Source organism: Thermobia domestica, chromosome 6 (genome assembly GCF_964235325.1).
Source record: "Thermobia domestica chromosome 6, izTheDome1.hap1.1, whole genome shotgun sequence".
Lineage (NCBI taxonomy): Eukaryota > Metazoa > Arthropoda > Insecta > Zygentoma > Lepismatidae > Thermobia > Thermobia domestica.
In genome coordinates this window covers 181,582,340-181,604,169 of record NC_137459.1, presented here as the reverse complement: position 1 = coordinate 181,604,169, position 21,830 = coordinate 181,582,340, and the positions used below count along the sequence as shown (strand labels likewise).

At 36.0% G+C, this 21,830-nt stretch overlaps 1 protein-coding gene across 2 annotated transcripts in view; it reads left to right on the top strand.

The window, feature by feature from the left end:
- The window catches only part of LOC145688348 (protein Wnt-16-like), a 320,140-nt gene that overhangs the window by 273,304 nt on the left and 25,006 nt on the right, over positions 1–21,830 (top strand). Inside the window, exons 4-5 of one of the 2 annotated variants that reach the window (XM_081762490.1) lie at positions 961–1,087; positions 18,441–18,581. In XM_081762490.1, coding sequence (XP_081618616.1) covers positions 961–1,087; positions 18,441–18,581 — 268 coding nt within the window. Of the gene's footprint in view, positions 1–960; positions 1,088–18,440; positions 18,600–21,830 lie in introns of both variants that reach the window. The other variant, XM_081762489.1, reaches the window with a different exon arrangement.

Genomic DNA, 21,830 nt, shown 5'->3' with positions numbered 1-21,830 from the left:
TGAGGGTGACGGAAGTGAATCAGCATAAGCGAATGAAGGAAAAGAAACTAAATATCCTCCTCTGAATAGAAGCAACCAAAGACGACAACAAGCATAAGTGAGGTGGTCAAAATATGACAATAAGTTTTCTCAGAATGTTTCTCCATTTCTTAAAAATAACAATGTAAATATTACAGAAAATGAACAAATTAATTTGTTTTCGAAGTTAGTTACAGATAACATTGTTTCAGAACAATCTGTATGCGAAACAAAATGGCAAGGAACACGACAGTATTGGTTTTATGACGAAGTTTTAAGTTGTGAAGTTGTAGCTGACGTAATGTTAGTAAACCGGTTTGACCTCATATGGAGATATCTTCATTTCTATGATAATTTACAGCTCCGAGATGCGAACCGACAAACTTTATAAGTTACGATATGTACTGAATAAACTGAAGAAGAGATTCGAATTTGCTGTGAATGATAAAGAGTATGAATACATTGACGGGCAAATCATGCCATTCAAGGGTAGACGTAACATATACCAATATATACCCACGAAGCCGAAAGCTTGGAGGTGAAAATTTCGGTAAGGGCATAGAGTAGTAGTTACATGTACGATTTTGTTGAATGTGTTGATTTTTAACTCATTACTTGTATCAAAATCACTTTGGCAAATTTTCTACAATATAACGTTTGTTCCATTTATTTTTAGTGTAATTTTTCAAACTTTATGTGTCACAATTCAGAAATGATTATCTTACCCAAAATGCATGAAGTCCATTCAAGTGGACAAATAAAGATAATTAAATTCTACTAAGAAAATATCAAATTTCAAAATTTTCGGTTTTACATGTCATAGTACATCAAGAATAATTTGTAAAAAAAAAATCATCACATGTCAATGAAAATATAATTCATGCACGAAAGGGTTAAAATTCCTGTTATATCTATTAGAAAAATAAAGTCTTTTTTTTTCAGTGATAACTTACAATTCGGCGTGCAATTTGCCCGAAGGTTCGTGGATGCTCCTGAGAAGGTTAAAAATAAGAAAACATGGAGTATTCGTTCCAGAATGAATCTTCACAATAATGAGGCTGGAAGGCAGGTATGTTCATATTTTTTTGCGTGTATGTTTATTAACAAGTACTAATTCACTTTTTTCTTCTGCGAAAAATTAACTCTGTGGCTTCAGATGTATGAAATCCTATATTATTGATTTCAGGAGCAAAACTTACGTTGGTTGAGAAAGTGGCTTTAAATAATAAATAACTTTAATCTTTAACTGGGAAGAGTTTGCAACTTTTAGTTCGGATTCAATCAAGTCTACTTATCTACAGGTTTTTCACTCTTTAAAAATACCTACAAACATTCTTTCTTAAACTTTTCAAGCAAGTCAAAGTATCAATAAATTCCATTACTAATTAGATTTTTTCTTTTGTTTAGATAAACTTTCAAGAAGTTTGCAATGCATTCATAATGACACCTTAGTCGTAATTCGTATCATCAACCATTTGAAAATAATTTTCCTTAATACAATTTAATTTATTTAAACAGTTTTAAAATTGAAGTTTCTGCCAACTGATATGGGTGCTTGAAAGTACCTTACATTACTACTTCGATCAGAATTTCAAGAAAGTATAGCTTTAAATTTAAGGCTATCCCTCACGACCTTTTCTATATATATTTTGTTTTGGTTCCAACTTCAGGTATAGGTTTTGTGGTTATACCCTCAGTGTTTTTCTTTCTTTTTTTTGCATTCAACTACCCCTTAAGTTTGGCAAACTCGTGTGTGTACTTGCCTTAAGGTGCAGTGAGCGGCCTGTAGATATGAGAATTTTTAATAGGGGTACCACCTAGAAATATATATATATATATATATATATATATATATATATATATATATATATATATATATATATATATATATATATATATGAAGAAAACCAATGAAAGAGAAAAGAATTGATCAATTTTCGCTAGCTTATTGATTAAACACCTGTCAAAACCCGATAAACTTAGAATTCGCTAAACTGCAAGCAAGTCAAAAGTTAAACACTAAGGCGATGGCTGGGAAAAAGACCACATAGACTTGCTTTTTTCCCACTTATCAGTTTAAATGAATCTCCATATTATGTTCTATAGTTAATGTAATATTTGTTGCAATATTTTAACACTAGAGATCAGGAAAGAAATTTGCATGAATTGAATGGACATCTCACTCCTGTACTCAAGTAAAATTTTAAATCCATTTCTTTTTCTTTTTTTCTCAAGTATGTCCCCCTTTCTCGAGCCATATATTAGTTATTGATAAAAATATATTGAGTATTGAGGTTTAATGGTTGAGTATTGAGTATTGAGGAAAACAGTATACGTTATTTCATTTTTTCGTATTCCCTATATTGAGTTTTTATTTTAATTTTATTATTATTATAATTATTTTAATACTGGCCACTTAACTTTTAGTGCGCTATCGATTCTACTCCACATGCTAGTCATTGATGAAATAGGGTGTCGCGACAATTGTAACTTGTGTCATTTGCGATCAACAAGGAACTAGTCCATCTTAATCTGGAGACCCCAGTGACAATCATGATCAACTGAAAGTGTCAAAATATTATGAAATTATTAATATTTTGATTATTAATGGTGGTGGTAGTAGTAGTAGTAATAATACAACGGTCGTTCATTAAATTTTGCACCGTGGGTTATAATATTGTTGTAATATGTTAATGAAATTTTATGTGAATATACTGTGCACCTTTGACTAGAAGACAGTATCATTCAATGCAGTTTCCATCTGCTGTAACGCATATCATCCAACGTTTATTCCATGCTTTGGGTGCACTTCGGTAAGATTCAGATGGCTGACATTGACACCATTGTTTTACATGAGAAGTGAGGACCTTGTCACTGCCGAACATTTTCCCTCGTAGATGGGCATTCAGGTGACCGAAGAGGAAGAAACCCGAAGGAGCAAAGTCCGAACTATAGGGAGGCTGAGTGACAACTTCCCATCCAATTTTCATGATTTTCTGTTGTGTTATCATCTGTGTGGAACTTGGCATTGCCATGATGAAGTTTGACAACTTTACCTTGCAGCTCCAGTCTCTTGGTTTTTATAGCTCGTCGTACCTAATCCAGTAACAAACACTAACGCTCCTTGTTAACTGTGGAACCATATTGCAAAAAAGTATATAAAAATGACACCATACTGATCCCATAGAAAAGAGTTCGTAATTTTCTGGCCTGGTCTGGAAAGTCTATATTTTTTTTTTTACCGCTGAAACCAACGTTGGATACTGGTGCGATCCAACGTGTGATCCCCATAAACTGGAAACAACTTCCGATGAATTGATGTGGCTGATTCATCACTGGTTTTGAACAGCAATTCGATTACCGACCGTTGTCTTTTCCTGATATATATTTGTGTTCATTGTGGTTTACTTGTGAACAATACAGAACAAAACTTATTTCCAGTTTGAAGCCAAAGGATCAAAGTATGTTCATTCAAAATTTCATCATCAAGTTCCGCTTATAAAAAAGGTATACCCATCTGTGCAAGACTTATTGAATGCACTTAGTAGTAGTAGTATTAGCTCCAGGCGTAAGCATATGGGAGTTTATAGTTTCGCTACAGGTGATTGTGTGTTCATATGAAGTATTTTATTTCTCGGTAACTAAAGGTCGCATTTAAAACAATTTGGTGGGCAATTAACTCATGGTATAAGGAATAAAGATCAATATATTTAGTGCGATTTTACTTTCCGAAATCTGGAAAGTAAAAATTCCAGAATTGACCATCACTACTTCAGAGGAAAGGCATAATCTGTTAACAACAGTAAATCTGTATATTTCTGTATATTTAAAACACAAATAATAATAATAATAATAATAATAATAATAATAATAATAATAATAATAATAATAATAATAATAATAATAATAATAATTGCAAAATTACCAAAAGCACACTTTTTTAACCATATCATATATGTGATAAAATGATTTTATAAAAAGAAGCTTCAATAGTGTCATAGCTGTAACTTATGAGCAATGACACAATTTGTAACAAAACCTAAAACTGTATATTTCCGTACATAAAAAATAATAATTACAAAAATTCAAAAAAAAAACACCTTCTTTATTTTTTAAACATACCATGTACTGTTAAGATGAATGTACAAAAAAGTTTCAAAAGTTTCATAGTTGTAACTTTTGAGCAACGGCAGAATTTGCGAAAATGCCTAAAATTTGTTTTGTATGTCCATTAATGTTTGACAGTGTAACTTTTTGCAAGGTTACTTAAGATCTGCTGAAATAGCAAAAATTAAGCTTTCATTTGACACTGGATGAGCCCAATAACTTCAAAAATAAGGAAGCTATGGTAATTTAGTTCCATGATGCTGTGTCAAAAAGTGATAATGAAGCAAAAATCACATTTTTCAAAAATTTGTCCCCGGTCCATTTCTCATCCAAAAAATCGGAAAAAGATAATTTAGCATAATTTTGTTGGTATTAATGTATGAAAAAATAATTGAAAAGAATATGACACATTGAAGCACGGTCATGTTTTAAAATTAGGTGGTCTGACATGGAATGACCCAGCTGCATTTGGTGGCCAAGCTCGGGCAGCGACAGAGTCGGCTTACTGTGTATGTGGTACTTTTATCTCGTTAACTGCTGGCCACATCTGAATGTAACTTAGTGGACAAATAGTTCATCGTCTGAAGAATAAAGATTACTGTATATTTGGTGGCCTTGCTGTGTGGCCGAGCCCATTTAGGGACAGGTTCGAGTTGGCAACGGAGTTTGTGTTCGATAGTTTTGCACGTTGTGAGCTTCTGAGTTCGGTTCATCTCGGCTTCTTCTTCTTCTTCTTCTTCTTCTTCTTCTTATTATTATTATTATTATTATTATTATTATTATTATTATTATTATTATTATTATTATTATTATTATTATACAGTTTTTCATTCTTTTCTAAGCCTGAGACTGGCAAAATAGTCGAAACTAAGAACTAATGCGCAACTATAGTGATGTGTTTAAAATCAGGGTTGTTGAACTTGATTTCGCGATCTTTATTTAATAATTGCTTATCTTGTCCTATTATTATATACAAAATATGAACAATGCGATATCAGTATCACTATGTGTTGTCCGTTTCACCGGAAATTGTGCACTAATCCAGCTATTCAAGCTAGGCCAGAGCTATCATCTATTTTCTGAAATCACCGGAAACTTGGTATTTTTGAACGATTCTCTCAATCCTCTTATACATCTGTATGTATCGTTTCCTTCTTTCGATGCCTTTTAGGTTAACTTCCATTTTAATAAATTCACTTTCGTGTTTCCTGCTTGCAACTTGAGGCAGAAAATCACATCTTAGATATTCAGATCGGATCATGTGTCTCCGCTGGCAGCAACAGTAACTTTCCATTAGCAGGAGCTTCGTTGTGGACGAATTACTAGCTTTCACTCTGGAAATATATTCGTTTCATCCATGATGTTTTCGAATCCAACATGAATAGTATAACTTGTGTAAATTGCTTATTTCAGTTCTTGGACACGTTGTAAACCGTTTGACGACCCTATTGGCCACCAATTCATGGTTGTTCCAAAGTGCAGTCATTCGGTTTTGTAAGAAAAATTCTCAAATAATATTTCGTTGTCGTAATCTTAGCTGTGTATCGGTTTGACATACACCGCCATGTATGTTATTTTCTCAGGCAACCATCTTCGGCTAGTATTTAGCCTCGATAGCTTATAATATTAATCTAAATTTAATGTAGACTTACAAGATAGCTCCTATTCTCGCATGTGATCATAATTATCCGGGGTTTTTACATGATCGCAATTGTAGCAGGTCGCAAGCGTCAGATTCAATTAAATCACATCTCAATAGATCCTATTCCCATTTCGGGAGGCAAATGATTTAAGGTTGAAATTATACATTGGCCTATAGGGTGTTTCAAAACAACACCGACAACGGTTGGGAGGTGATTCCTGACACCAAGATAAGACAAAAAGTATAGACCAAAAACTATACAAAAAGTATATAAGTATATAGTATGTGCCCTATCCAAATATCCAAGTTTCAAAATCCTGCGGTACTTCCGCAACAATTTTTATAGAGGTAGTTGGTGAGTATTTCAAATTAAATGCCCGTAGCCAAACTCCCTCTATAAAAATTGTTGCGCGAGTATAGGATTCTGAAACATGTATTTTTGGATAGCGCACATATTAGTTCCTAAGTGAAGTCTTGGCCCGACTACTGTAGGACCCATAGTTTTGGATCTATGTTTTCATAGTTTTTTTTTCATGTTTTCGGCAGCCTGTAACTCCGAAAGAAAGCATTTGTGCACCCACATTAGTCTATGCTTTTTGTCTTATCTTGGTGTCAGGAATCACCATATATATATATATATATATATATATATATATATATATATATATATATATATATATATATATATATATATATATATATATATCGGGTGTTGCAAAATAAGTGTTACAACTCTTGGGAAGTGACTCCTGCCACTGAGACAAGAAAAAAAGTTCTCTTGAACTTTCAGCTATCGGACATAGCTTCGGATCTACAAGGTGCCGAAAGCGTGGGAAAGTGACTTTCGGACGCCAATAGTTCGGAAACTATCCAACATAAAAAGAGCGGGTAAAAAATTCACAGAAGAAGTCATACCTGCTGTATTGAATTTTGCATGTTTCACAATCCTACCATGCACGCGCAAGGGATTCCCCAAAGGAACATAGGGATTCCCGGATAATCTGCCAAATGAAAATTGGTCTAAATGGATATGAATTGATGGGATTTCTACCAGGTAACAATAATTCGTTTGTATTAAGTCGATATCTGGAACAAATACAAAATGGCGGACACCTTTATGCCCGTTGTGTGTGGTTGCATAATCGCCAGGTACGGATGCTGGCCAACAGTGACGTTCTGAGTATTAAGTGTAGCGAATTTGTACTCAAATGCTCTAGAAAGACATCTGGAGTGTCGATAGAGCACAACAGATGAAGCAGCGTGATTCACATGTTTGGAAACACTTAACGAAAAATGCCCAGGAATGCACTCATACTAAGTAAATGTGAGTTCAAAGCGTCGGAAATGTAAGGAATAGCATCAAGAATATGAAAGCCATTGCCAATTCACCAATAATATTCCATCAATCCGATGCAATATGATCTGGACGGTTGCATATCGATAAGGATGCAACAACTGAGGCCAAGTTGAAATTGTGCAAGGGGACTCACAAAGAAACTGGGTAAACTAAAGGAATGTCACTAGTGAGATCGCATGATAGATATTGAAATGTGGCGAATGTGTGTATTGATATCAACATGTAGCTAATGGACAAATGTCAACATGTCCCATTACTGCTGGGACACGGTCCAACACGGAAAAACTGGGAAAATAACGTTGTACATTCTGCTATTACTCCTGGTGCATTTTTGGTAGAACGTAACTAGAACACGATTGTATCAATGTCCCTCTTTGTTTGGGACATTGTCCCACAGTCGTCACATATGAAAAGAAATATCTTAATCCATGGTTCAAATTCTGATAGATCTTAAAAATAACAAACTTGTATCATGTCCCACGTCTTCTGCGGCATATGACGTACTCGAAATATAGGGAAATACCTCCAGAAATTCGTATCTTACACTCCAGTGCACATGCCAAGACACGACGAAAATGAACCAATTTGGCACATGGAACACTACTGCTGGAATACTATTCATATGGAAAATAAAACGACATGAGAAATAGGAAGACACTTCTTTAGCTTTGATTGTTTACAACTGTGCAGTAGGAGTAACAAAATGAAACGCACAAGCATGTCGGGAGGCTTTACAAGAACGCTTGCCAAATAAAGTTGGGACTCATCAAAGAAATAAATACAGAGAAAGTGAGGCTCCCTCGAAGTCCCATGGCTAGAGCGCTCGCTTTTGCTCGCGTGGTCGCCGTTTCCAATCTTACTGGGAGCCCACGTTTTTAGATTCAAGACCCGAGTAGTTATTTTCCTACTTTTCGCACGTGGGACGGTGTCCCAGCAGTCGTGGGATATGTTGACATTTCTTCATTAGCTATAGAGGTATGTCGATATCAACACACACATTCGTCACATTTTAATATCGACCATGTGATCACACTGGTGACATTCATTTAGTTTATCCAGTTTCTTAGTGAGTCCCCTTCCAAAATTTCAACTTGGTCTCAGTTGTTGCATCCTTATTGCTATGCAATGGGGGCGCAGTGGCTCAGTGGCAGAGCGTTCATCTTCGGTGCTTGGTGTCCTTGGCTCGATCCCAGCTCGCGCCGTTTGAACTTTGTGGTAGACAAACACCGTGCTCATGGGTTTTCCTGGGGTTCTCCCGTTTCCTCCCACTTTCTTCATTCCACAATTTCATTCATCTCTCATCATCACCGTCTCCTTTAGCCTAACCGGCATAATTGTGGGACGTAAAACTTAAAGATTTCATTTCATTTCTTATTGGTATGCAACTTTTCGCATCATATTGCATCGGTTTGAGGGAATCTTTTTGGTGAATTGGCAATGGCTCTCATGTTCTTGACGCTAATCCTTACATTTCCGACGCTTTGAACTCACGTTTACTTAGTATGAGTGCATTCCTGGGCATTTTTCGTTAAGTGTTTCCAAACATGTGAATCACCCTGCTTCATCTGTTGTGCTCTATCGACACTCCAGATGTCTTTCTAGAGCATTTGAGTACAAATTCGCTACACTTAAGACTCAGAACGTCACTGTTGGCCAGCATCCGTACCTGGCGATTATGCAACCACACACAACGGGCATAAAGGTGTCCGCCATTTTGTGTTTGTTCCAGATATCGACTTAATACAAACGAATTATTGTTACCTGGTAGAAATCCCATCAATTCATATCCATTTAGACCAATTTTCATTAGGCAGATTATCCGGGAATCCCTAAGTTCCTTTGGGGAATCCCTTGCGCGTGCATGGTAGGATTGTGAAACATGCAAAATTCAATACAGCAGGTATGACTTCTTTAGTAAATGTTTTACCCGCCCTCTTTACGTTGGATAGTTTCCGAACTATCGGCGTCAGAAAGTGATTTTCCCACGCTTTCGGCACCTTGTAGATCCGAAGCTATGTCCGATAGCCGAAAGTTCAAGAGAACTTTTTTTCTTGTCTCAGTGGCAGGAGTCACCTCCCAAGAGTTGTAACACTTATTTTGCAACACCCGATATATATACGATGTGATCAAAGGTATCCGAACACTCCCCAAAACACATGTTTTTCATATTAGGTGCATTGTACTGCCACCTACTGCCAGGTACTCATTATCAGCGACCTTAGTAGTCATTAGACATCGTGAGAAAGCAGAATGGGGCGCTCCGCGGAACCCACGGACTTCGAACGTGGTCAGGTGATTGGGTGTCACTTGTGTCAGAAGTGTGTACGCGAGATTTCCACATTCCTGAACATCCCTAGCTCCACTGTGTTTGATGTAATATTGAAGTGGAAACGTAAATGGACACGTACAGCACAAAAGCGTACAAGCCGTCCTCGTTCTGACTGACAGAGACCGCCGACAGTTGAAGAGGGTCGTAAAGTGTAATAGGCAGACATCTATCCAGATCATCACACAGGAAATCCAAACTACATCAGAATCTACTGCAAATACTATGACAGACGTGAGGTGAGAAAACTTGGATTTCATGGTCGAACGGCTGCTCATAAGCCACACATCACGCACGTAAATGCCAAACAACGCCTTGCTTGGTGTAAGGAGCGTAAACATTGGACGACTGAATAGTGGGAAAACGTTGTGTGGAGTGACGAATAACGGTACACAATGTGGCGATCCGATGGCAGGATGTGGGTATGGTGAATACCCGGTGAACGTCATATTTCAGCGTGTGAAGTGCCAACAGTAAAATTCGGAGGTGGTGGTGTTATGGCGTGGTCGTCTTTTTCTTGGAGAGGGCCTTCACCCCTTGTTGTTTTGCGTGACACTCTCACAACGAAGGCATACATTGATGTTTTAAACACCTTCTTGCTTCCCACTATTGAAGAGCAATCCGGGGATGGCGGTTGCATCTTTCAACATGATCGAGCAACTGTTCATATTGCACGGCCTGTGGCAGAGTGGTTACACGACCATAACATCCCTGTAATGGACTGGCCTGCACAGAGTCCTGACTTGAATCCTATAGAACACCTTTTGGATGTTTTGGAACACCGACTTCGTGCCAGGCCTCAGCGACCTACATCGATACCTCTCCTCAGTTCAGCATTCCGTGAATAATGGGTTGCCATTCCCCAAGAAACCTTCCACCACCTGATTGAGAGTATGCCTGCGAGAGTGGAAGCTGTAGTCAAGGCTAAGGGTATGCCAGCACCATATTGAATTCCAGCAGTACCGATTAAGGGCGCCACGAACTTGTAAGTCATTTTCAGCCAGGTACTTTTGATCACATAGTATATATATAAAAGATGGTAAGCTAGAATACAACTCCTATTCAAATGAATTTAAAAATATAAAATGTACCAGCTTTCTAATTTTGAGACACATGTTGATTAGATATATCAAAATCCAGTCACCAAAAAGTCTTAATGACGCAAAAGATAAATTCTAATATCTATTACTAGCAGTTAAAACGACTCATGAACTCATGTTGTCTCCTCATCTGTCCAAGGATGAGAAAATGTAACAAGGAATGAATGTTCTTTGTAGTTTGAATTTTATAAACACAGACATTGTAGATGAACAACTGCTGTCTGAATAGCTATGCAGAGGTTTCAGATATTTCTAGAATTACAATACCGACAGCGTTAGTGTCAAAACAAAGTAATAATGGCTACTAATTGAACCTTTCACTTATTTTTCAAAACTTAGTTGTTTCATTTTTTTTCTAAAGCAAATTTATAACAGGTTTTCGAAATAACACAGTTTGAGAAGTATAATCGGTTTCACACTAATGCCATCTATACCACAACTCTTACAACACTTGAAAACAGTGCATCTGTGTGCAAACTGCCATTGAACAGGTATATGGTCTGTAGTGCAACTCTGACAGAAGGTGGAAGCAAGGCGAAACATTATACAGGATGGCTATGCGGTGTGTAACCAGTGGAGGCTCTTGAGGAAAGACACATTGGTAAAAAAAAATAATAAATTGTATCGCTACAAAGTAAGGAAATGAAACTTACGTAATGCACTAGTTTTTGAAACTGCTTGATTATTCCTTCCCTTAGCTTAAAGCAATAAAATTTAGTGTTACCTATGCGATTTCCCTTAAGAGGCGCCACTCTCTGCAACAAAGGGGACAGCTGGTAAGTCGAATATTACCTTAATGCAAGTGTAAAGAAACTTCAATCGTCAGTAGATGGCAATATCTTTCTCATATTTTTCCAACATGATTTTTACGGAGCGGAATTATTCACAATGGTAAACCAAAATTTGAAAGATGCATCTGAAATTTTGTTCCAAGGCAAATTAAATCGACAACCGAACGAAATGACGACAACCAACCAATCGTTGCACTTTCTGATATTATGTTTCCTCGATTATCAACATTGTTTATTTATTCGAAGCATGATGCTGAATTAAAAAATAAATTATACTCTGCAATGAATGCAACAATAATTTTTAAATGAGATTGTTTCACGTTTGTGATAACCAGAAGTGAATGGTTTGTCGGTTTCTGTTTCAATAGATGGATACGCGGTAAGATGATTCCTACATTTGGGACGCAGAATCTATAGAACCTATATTTAAAAACCATTTTTTCTGACTTTTTTTTTCTTTACTCTACGAAAATCCTATAGTACAATCGGAAGTCGCATCTTTCTATGACTTTCGGTTTGAGTAGCAGGATTAAAGAGCGAGAGTCAATCTATTCAGGAAACATTCAATTTTTATCAAAGAATCAATTTCTTTCTCTTTATTACCGGTTCTGCTCTATATGAAGATTAATATTGAATCCAAGACTGGTATTAAATTTCTACTATTCCTGGTTTCAATAGAAACATTAAAGCTAATATTTTGCATACCCCTAGGACAATAAATTTATGTCAAAAAAAGTGGGCATTTGCGCCGCAAAGTAGGTCCAAGATGCTCAGGCTTAAAAATGTTAAAAATTAATTATTAGGAAATTCTTAATAATTTAATTATTAGGCAATTCTTTGTCATTATCTTAGATACTGTTTCTCAAAAAAGAAGTCGCGTTCCTCGGTGCAGATTATTTTTTAAGGATTGCTTTAGCGTTTTACAAATAAATATTTCATGACTATTTGAATAACATGACTATTAAAGTTTTTTACGGAACATGACTATTAGATTCTCACATTAAAGAGTAATAATAATACATATCAATGTTGTTTTTTCTTCTTTGTTCTTTTATTAAATTTCCAACATAGGCCTACGGTTTCACACATTTTGTTCCATGCCTCTCGCTTTTTATTTCTGTCTCGATATTTTTCACACTTTAAAAATGCCATATCTCCGGATATTTTTGTATTTCGTTAATGAATAGTTCTATATCCAGGTCCTCGATTTCCATTTCTGCGAGCGCGGCAAAGTCTGCTCGTGTGGCTTGACTCATTACCAGCAATGGTTTGCCGACCCGCTGCACCTGTGCAGACTCGCTGCGAGCCAGCAGTCCTCGCAACTCAATTTTTGCCCGCTGCGGGTCCGCAGCAGAGTCGCGCGGGAGAGTCTGCTCGTGTGGCATGAATAAGAACCAATGTATTTCCGGCTTGCGCTGGTCCGCAACAGACTTCTCTGCTCGTCTGAACCGAGACTAATTGTTTCTCCATGTCTTTATTGTTGAGGTCTTCCTTCATTTACCACACTTTCTGCTCAATTTCAATAATCCGTGCCTCTCCACGAAATGCAATAACTTCTGTTCCTCACTAACGTACCTTGTTATAAAACTGAAAATAGAATTGTCACATACATCACATACAACTGCTATCTTTCAATGCGGTGTATTATTGCTTCATTACTCTAATGTCTGATGTCAGTATGCCTCCACTTAAAATAGTATCATCAGGACGAAGCTTTAAACAAATCGAAATAACATATTAAACTCGTTTAGTTTGTATGAAATTTACGAAAAAAAATAAATAACCGATTTACCATTTCTTTCCTGTAAATTTTACATATTTTTCATAATTTTGGACCTACTCTCAGGCACTTAACCAAAAAAAAAAAAGTTTCAAACTATTACAGACCTTTTGCTATGAGTATCAATATTGAAACTGGAAGTTTTAATAAATTTTTGCTACTTCCGGTTTTAGTAAAGAATTAAGATAGGAGATAAATATGTTCTAGCGATGCTAAATTCAAATAGAATAAACCATTTTTTGCTATCCATTACCGTTCTTGTTCTATAACAATTAACATTAAAGCCAGAAATAGTAGATTTCTGCCACTTCCTAGTAGAATAGGAAGAAGAGACTAATTCCTATTTTTTAAGGCAATACATAAGTTCATATATATAGGTGTATAATTGTATACTTTTTAAGTCCGCATATGGAGACGTCTGGAGACAAAGTGCAACGTCACAGATAAAGAACTATAGAGTAGATCTACTAATCCAACCAATACTTACATCGATTCTTTCCAGATGGCAGTTTAAGTCAATAGATGGTGACACTAGCGCCATCTATTAATGTAATAGTCGATGGAATGACTTGATGGTTTTGTAGTTCAATGTTAATGGTTTAAGGTAAACTGCAACGGTGCCCCATAGTGATTTTCTTAAATTCCCCAGAGCAGCTGAAGGAGGCCACGGAGGGCATACCATTATACAGTAAAACCTGTCGTTAGCGGAATCGAATGGGACTCGCAAAAAATTCCGTTAAAAGTAGGTTTCCGGTTAACAAAGGTAGACCTATGGAAAAAAAGAAAAAATGCGTGCATATAATCGACATATTGACAAGGGACCTTTCTGATTTGGCGAATTCAATTGCCTATACTCTCCATCCAACTCAATGTCTTATATCTCTTCCTCTTCCACCTCTTCTCCTTTCACACTTTCCATTTAATTCTCAATTAAAGCATGTATATCTGTGTCTACTTCGGCTTGCATATCAGTGTCTGTTTTTTTTTTCTAGAGAATACTAACATATGCCAACTTATTGGATCGAAATCCGGGTGTCGACATATAAAATTTATATCCACACATAGCTCTTGTAATAATAACCATATTAGCATGGGGGCAATTTAGAGTGCAATCTCATAACAAACTTAACCATTTAATTTTGGGTAGAGCGATTAATTTGTTAAGATGGATAGCTTTGATTGTATAAATAAAACTAGAGATATCAGATCAGATAATTTCCCAAACTGATGCTGTGGCCTTACGTCAAAATCAATAGCAACTGTCATATTGAATTTAGAAGTTAGGTTATGAGTTGAATGAATTTGGTAACGATGTTGAATAATAGAAGTATGTTATCAATTTGTAACCAGCATGTACTCACCCAGATTTTGATCAGTGAAGATTTGAGAGGTTGATCCTTCTTGTCTGATGGTCACTTGAAAACTCTCTCGAGTTCACCTACTCTTTTGTCCACCTACCTTTTCTTCCTAGTTTTTGGTAGCGTCATTTCTTCCTATTACAATTACATTTCTAGAATTACCTCATAACTTGAAGTAGGAAGTGTTTGTTATTGCCTTGACACGTTGCTACATTACATAAATTATATTTTCTATTAAAAGAATCTTTTATCTAGACATAGTTTTGAATTGTTACGAGACTTCCTTAATTTCTTTACACGTGTGAACGACCTAACAGCACCAGATTGGGAATTGAGTTTTATTTGCATTTAAAATATGAAAGTTTACAAAATATTAATGTCAAAATTAATAAAATATGATTTGCCCTTTACCAAATCGCTTCAGTCATATTACAATACTATCTAACCTCGCATAGGATGTTTAAAAGACCTTCTAAATGCTGCACTCTGAAACTTGAAATTTTCCGTTAAGAGGCTTATTTTGATTTCTGTTTTCCGTTTAATGAAGGGAATTTAACAAAATTTTCGCTAGTAAATTCATGAGACCATGAAACGTTTCCGTTTAACACAAGTTTCCATTTAATAAAGAGACCGTTGGAGACAGGTTTTACTGTATATATTTTTTGATTTATTTTGACTTTTTAGAATAGTTTTCTGTTGTCCATAGGCGCCATTTTTAGAACATCCATATATATATTCAAACTTTCCTCACTATTTATTACCGCTTTTATTCTATGCGGATCAATTTTGAAATCAGAAGTTGTAGTGGATTCCATTCACTTCCAGTTTTAATAGAGTAATGATAAAAGCAGAGAATAGGTTTATTTTTGAAATGCTGGACCCTGTCAGAAAATCGATTCTCACTAGCTTCCAACACTATTTTGTGTATTGTGATTAACATTGAAACCGGGAATGGTAGATTTCAACCATCTTCTGTTAAAATCGAGAGATAAGAAGTGAAATGGAACCTATTTTTCTGACGCTTAACCTAGATCACATGATGATTTATCGCTATATTTTATCTTTTTGCAATGATACTTATCGATAGGCAGGCAGACGAACGGCCATAGTCATTCTGTAAGACTTCCCATATTCATGCATAGCAAAAAATTGGAAGTCTATAAATGAATCGATATATTCTGGTTATTCATTTAATTGGATAAAATTTCAAGAATCATTTCTTAAATTTGACTCAATGATTGTGAATAAAGTTGTTCCGTAAAGAGTATATTGGAAAGATTTGGAAAATTTTTTTCCATCTATTGGAGCTTGGGCTTCGTTTGCACTAACCTTAATATGGAATGCGTTCCACATGTCAACCACCAAAAACTTTTTTTAACACACTTTCTTGCACATTCCAGTATGATCCTTGAACATGTGAAGATCTACAGCAGCTGCTACAGTGGCTATCTTCTTCCAGAGACGATCGAATGCTACTGCGCCTCACTGATTTTGTCATAAAGCTGGGCAAGGAGCCCAATTCTGGTTTCTTCACTTAGCAACAGTCTACCACCTGCTTATTTATTTATTTATTTATTTATTTATTTATTTATTTATTTATTTTTAGTTTTTAAACAATGGATGAGTAAAATAATTTCGTAACTTTAGTAAAAATGAAAGTTTCTAACGTTCATCTTTAGTTTCAAATACTTATTTTTCTCCTTATTTTCCCACTTATGTGGGGTAGACTTTCCTAATAAGTGTTCTCAATGAAGCTCTGTCCCAGACTTCTTCCCCTTTTAGACCTTCCTCCCTGAAATCTTTCTTAACCATATCCATCTATGTCCTTCTTGGATTTCCTTTACCTCTCTTCCCATCGGCTTTTCTTTAATCACTCTTCTATCCATATAGTCATTGTTCTTCTTATTAAATAGCCATACCACTGCAGTCTTCTATCTGAGATCTTTTTAGATATCTCTACCAACTTGATTGTCTTCCGTACTTTCTCATTCCGTCTCTTTTTGTTATCCTACACATTCAACACAACATGCTCATTTTGGTAACATTAAATCTTTTTCCTGTGCTTTCTTTATTGGCTATGTGTCTGCTTCGTATATCGCTGTTTACCTATCCCCTTTTTTTGTAAATCATCCCCTTATTCTTTACCGGGAATATATATAATTTCATTCAATTATTCTTCCTCTAACCTTACTTCCCCGAGGTATTTCGTCTTCTTTCTACTATTTTTAGCTCTCTATCTTCCAAAGACTTCCTCCAACTTTCTATTTCTTTTCAACTCCTTCCTTATTTATGTTGCATAGCAAAATATCGCAGCCAAACATCATATACCAAGGGTCAACATCCTTCATATATTGAGTTATAACATGCAGACAACGTTGAAGAGGAACAGGTTTAAGGCTGATCCCTGGACTAATCGAACTCTACCAGAGATTTGGTGTGTTAATCCTACACTACCTCTTACTTAGGTCGTAGCTCCTGTATACATATATTGGATTATCCTTACGTATTTCTTTGACTTTCCTTTCTTCCTTAGGCATCTTCATGCCTCCGGAAACTCTGTCGTAGATCTTTCCCAAATCAATAAAGATCACACGCAATCCTTTATATTTTTTTCCGGACATTTTTCCATAGATTGTCTTAGTATAAAAACATGCATCCGTACTCTTGACCAGGATAAATCCAAGTTGTTTTTCTCCTACTGGTGTTCCTTCAGGTAATCGTCCTTCTACAATTCTCTCCCAAATCTTCATCGTATGTAACGATAGTTTGATTCCTCTGTAGTTTTCACAGTCTTGTATCTCTCTTTTCTTCTTAAAAATCGGTACAATACAATAGCATCCGTCCATTGACTTGGCATTTTTCCTGTTTACAGATTTTCTTCATCAAATCTCATATTATATATATATATATATATTATGGCCTGAAACTCTTTTATGCCTACCTCTGGTGCTTGGGGTCCCGGGTTCGATCCCAGCCCCCGCCAAGTGAACTTTGTGGTGGACAAACACCGTGTGCGTGGGTTTTCTCGGGGTTCTCCCGTTTCCTCCCACTTTCTTCATTTCACCATTTCATTCATTACTCATTATCACCGTCTCCTTTAGCCTTACCGGCATAACCGTGGGACGTAAAACTCAAAGATTTCATTTCATTTTCTTTTATGCCTCTTGATGGACATCATATCCGTGGATTTTGTCGAGGTACTCCCGTTTCCTCTCACTTTTTCACTTTACCAATTCTTCCAGCATCATTCAATTGCGTAAACTATCGTTTCTCTTACCCTAAAGGGCATAATCGTGTGACATTAAACTGAAATATTTAATTTCTTTCATGCTTCTACTGGTATGCCATATGGACCTATCGCTTTTCCCGTCTTCATTTCCTTTCACTCTATGGTTTTAATTAAAGAAAATAGATCAATACGTTTTACGTACATTTTCATGTTGATATGTTTTCTTATTCTTTGATCCACTAGTTCCTTAGAAAATTCAAATCAAAATTGATATGCTAATGCTAATAGTTCGAACCAAAACATCACTATTGTAAGTTCTGCCTGTAGCACATTTATTTGGAACCCACTAGATAAAACGATGTCTAAAATATTGGCGTAAGTACCTCATGCTTAACCCATTCATTCTCCAACTGTAAGAGTACGATGGCTACTTTACCGCTCCGGATGTATTCTCTTGAAATCTGTATTAACTTCCTTGTGCGCTCTTTCCTCTAACTCCAAACAAAAATTATTTCAATTCTGTAGCAGTTCAGACCGTTGAAAAATAGTCCTCAGTGTCACAGTTCATATGTAGTCAGAAAACGTATCTCCCTTGACCCCATCCGTTATAGCCACCCTGTCACTAAATTTGTCCTGGACACCATAAGATTCAACTACAAACTAATATTCTATTACTTTTAAGAGAGGAAATCACTGATAAGTAATCTGGTAGTATTTTTCCTCTTACTTTAGGTGATCCAGTCTCTGATGAGAATGCAGTGTCGCTGCCATGGAGTCTCTGGTTCGTGTGAGCTCAAGACTTGTTGGCAGACAATGCCTTCGTTTAATGAAGTTGGAGATACTCTTAAGGGAAAGTACCGCTATGCTATCCAGGTACAAGCCAAGAATATGGTGAGACTTTAGATATATTTATGTATTGTGCTGGTTGTGTTTCTTTTTATATTGTTATATGTATTAAAAGCAACGTTTTTAGAATATGTGTGTTAAAATATTGTTGTTCATGCTTTTCAAGGATCCCTATTTCCTTGTATTTTCAATCTAATCACCAAACTTTCGTCAGGGCACTAGTGTTATTTTCAGGGTCCGTTTATAAATTGAACTTTTGCCAAATTAAATATTTAGAAACAAATGATAAATTAGTAATGCTTTATTGTTAAACGAACGTTCGTGCATTCATGAAATAAAAGAAATGTCCTATTTCTGTATCCCATCCTGATTGCTGTTCCGCAGTATTCTTATATTTAACTTTAAGAAATGTTTCAAGTAAGATTATGTCCATCGTTTATTATTCAGTGGTTCAAGTCATACACAATGAATGTGAAAGACAAATTTTACTTGGTCTTCAAGAAGATTTAATCAAATATTTGCTTGGTTTGTGTGTTGTGTGAGTTACCTGATTTTACAGAGACGTATGTGGGAAGGGTCAAACATACAATTTTTAGATCATGGATGTAGACGAGTTCAAGTGCAAGTTGCCAAAACTGAAGCTAAAAATCTGTACTCTTCGCAGTTATCTTGCTATCGAACGCATTGCTATAATTATAGTCCTGGATTTGGATCCCTGATGGAACACAAAGCATCGATAATAAACCTGAGTAGTTTGGCAACACTGTACAATAGTAGATTATGCTTCAAAAAATCGGTGCTGAAAGCAATTGGTTTGTGCTGTGAAATAAGGTGATCCAAAAGTATGGAGACACTGAAATAAAGTACGAACAGCATAGAAAATATGAAATTAAAGCCTTTTCGTATCATATAAACAAGATGGAAAAGGTAGTAAAGCACTTGAACATATATCTGGGGTTGTCTCAAAAGCAGTTTTAGATTTTGGTCAAGATTTTAAATAGGGACATAGAACACAATACCATTTCTTACAAGGAAAGCTATCCAATTCCTCGGCGAGCATCGCATTGAAATTTGCACAAATTGAAGAACATATTGAAAGATGGAAATACGCTTACTCTTACGATTTGCAAGTCACTGAACCGGAAGTAGAATGATCGTTTCACTATAGCCCCTAAAAGTTATGTACTATGGTCATACACGCCACAATGTGATACACTGGAACCTGTTTCCTCACGAAGACAAATATGGTAAACTCAAGATGATAACAGTCGGTGGTGATTGGAATCTCTAGTATGTCATTGATGCAAGTCGATGTCAAATGGAATACGATACACGATCGTAAGTTCCAAATGAAGACGTTTACCCGGTAGAGAAAAGGGACACGCTGTAACCACAACGCAAAACGACTTTCTATTATTATTATTATTATTATTATTAGTAGTAGTAGTAGTAGTAGTAGTAGTAGTAGTAGTAGTAGTAGGAGGAGGAGGAGGAGGAGGAGGAGGAGGAGTTGTGGTAGTATATGATTAGCATTATTAATATGAGCAGTATGATGAGTAAAAATAATAATGAGAAGACAAGAAATAGGCTATATTGTTGGGCTCGTTAAGTAAAGAAAAACTTCGGCCCGTCTTGAGTGTCCTGTAGCACTGCTATAAAGGTTTAAAATCCACAAATAACCATATCCCAGCCGGGATTCGAAGTCGAGACCCTTGAGTCGCTGGCTTCACGCTTCAATCAACACGAACATGAGGTCGGCAATAAGACGAAGAAGACGACAAAGGAATAATAATAATAATAATAATAATAATAATAATAATCCTATACCAGTGGTTCTCAACCTAATTCCGATCACGAACCCCATATTATCACATCCTCTTGCCAGCACCCCCTTATAATTGGTGGCTTGTAATAAGCTTGTGTCTGATTTTTAATATACCTATTGCGGAGATCTCACTATTATTTCTATAATAATAGAATACATTTCTTGTGTATAGTGTATACAGTAATCTTCCTAAAAGCGAATAAATTAAAACCAAATTTGGTCCCTTCATTCGTATTACAAATGTGGAATCCGGTCCGTCATACTGTTTCAAAATGGAGGCCGTTTGAAAATTTTAAAACTTCATAACTCTCTTAATTTACGTCATATGATAAAAAAAATGCATTTGCATTCTTCCGGTATTTCGATATGCAGTTCTCATCAGTTTCACATCGTACCTCTTTCATTTAAGTTGATTTTTAACCAACTGTGCACCTGTTGAAAATGTTTAGTAGATTTTTTTTTCTTGACAGTATGTATACAAATAAGTAAAAATTGTCTATCAGAACAAAATTCAAAATAATAATTATTTAAAAATATTTTCCGAATATTTCTAATTATATTTCTTCCTTTCGCTTATCTTCGCGACCCCCAGGTTGAGAAACCCTTTCCTATATTGTTTCTTCTTGCAGACCTCGTGTTCCTGTGGGTTGAGGCGTCAGGCCAGCGACTCAAGGGTCCCGAATTCGAATCTCGACTGGGGTGTGGTTGATTGTGGATTCTGAAACCTTTATAGCAGTGCTAGAGGACGCTCAAGACGGTCCGAACACCTTGGTTACTTAACGGGCCCAACAATACATTTGTTGTCTTCTTCTTCTCATTATTATTATTGTTACTAATCATACTGCTCATATTAATAATACTAATCATACTACTACTACTACTACTACTACTACTACTACTACTACTAATAATAATAATAATAATAATAATAATAATAATAATAATAATAATAATCACAGAAAGCCACTTTTGTGTTGTGGTTTCAGCGTGTTCCTTTTCTCTACCGGGTAAACGTCTTCATTTAGAACTTACGATCGTGTATCGTGTTCCATTTGACATCGATTCGCATCAATGACGTACTAGAGATCCCAATCACCACCGACTGTCATCATCTTGAATTTGCAATATTTGAATTTGTGAGAAAACAGGTTCCAGTGTATCACATTGTGGCGTGTATGACCAGAGTACATAACTTTCAGGGGCTAGGGGGGAACGATCATTCTACTTCCCGTTCAACGACGTCGCGAATCATAAGAATAAGCATATTTCCATCTTTCAATATGTTCTTCCATTTGTGCAAGTTTCAATGCTATACTCGTCGAGGAGTTGGATAACTTTCCTTGTTTGAGCGCGTATTTCCAGAAAGACAACAGTGTAATTACTTTGTGTTTCTTTCGGAGAGCACGTGGTACCAGAAAACGATATTATATCCTATACTTCAACAATTTTGA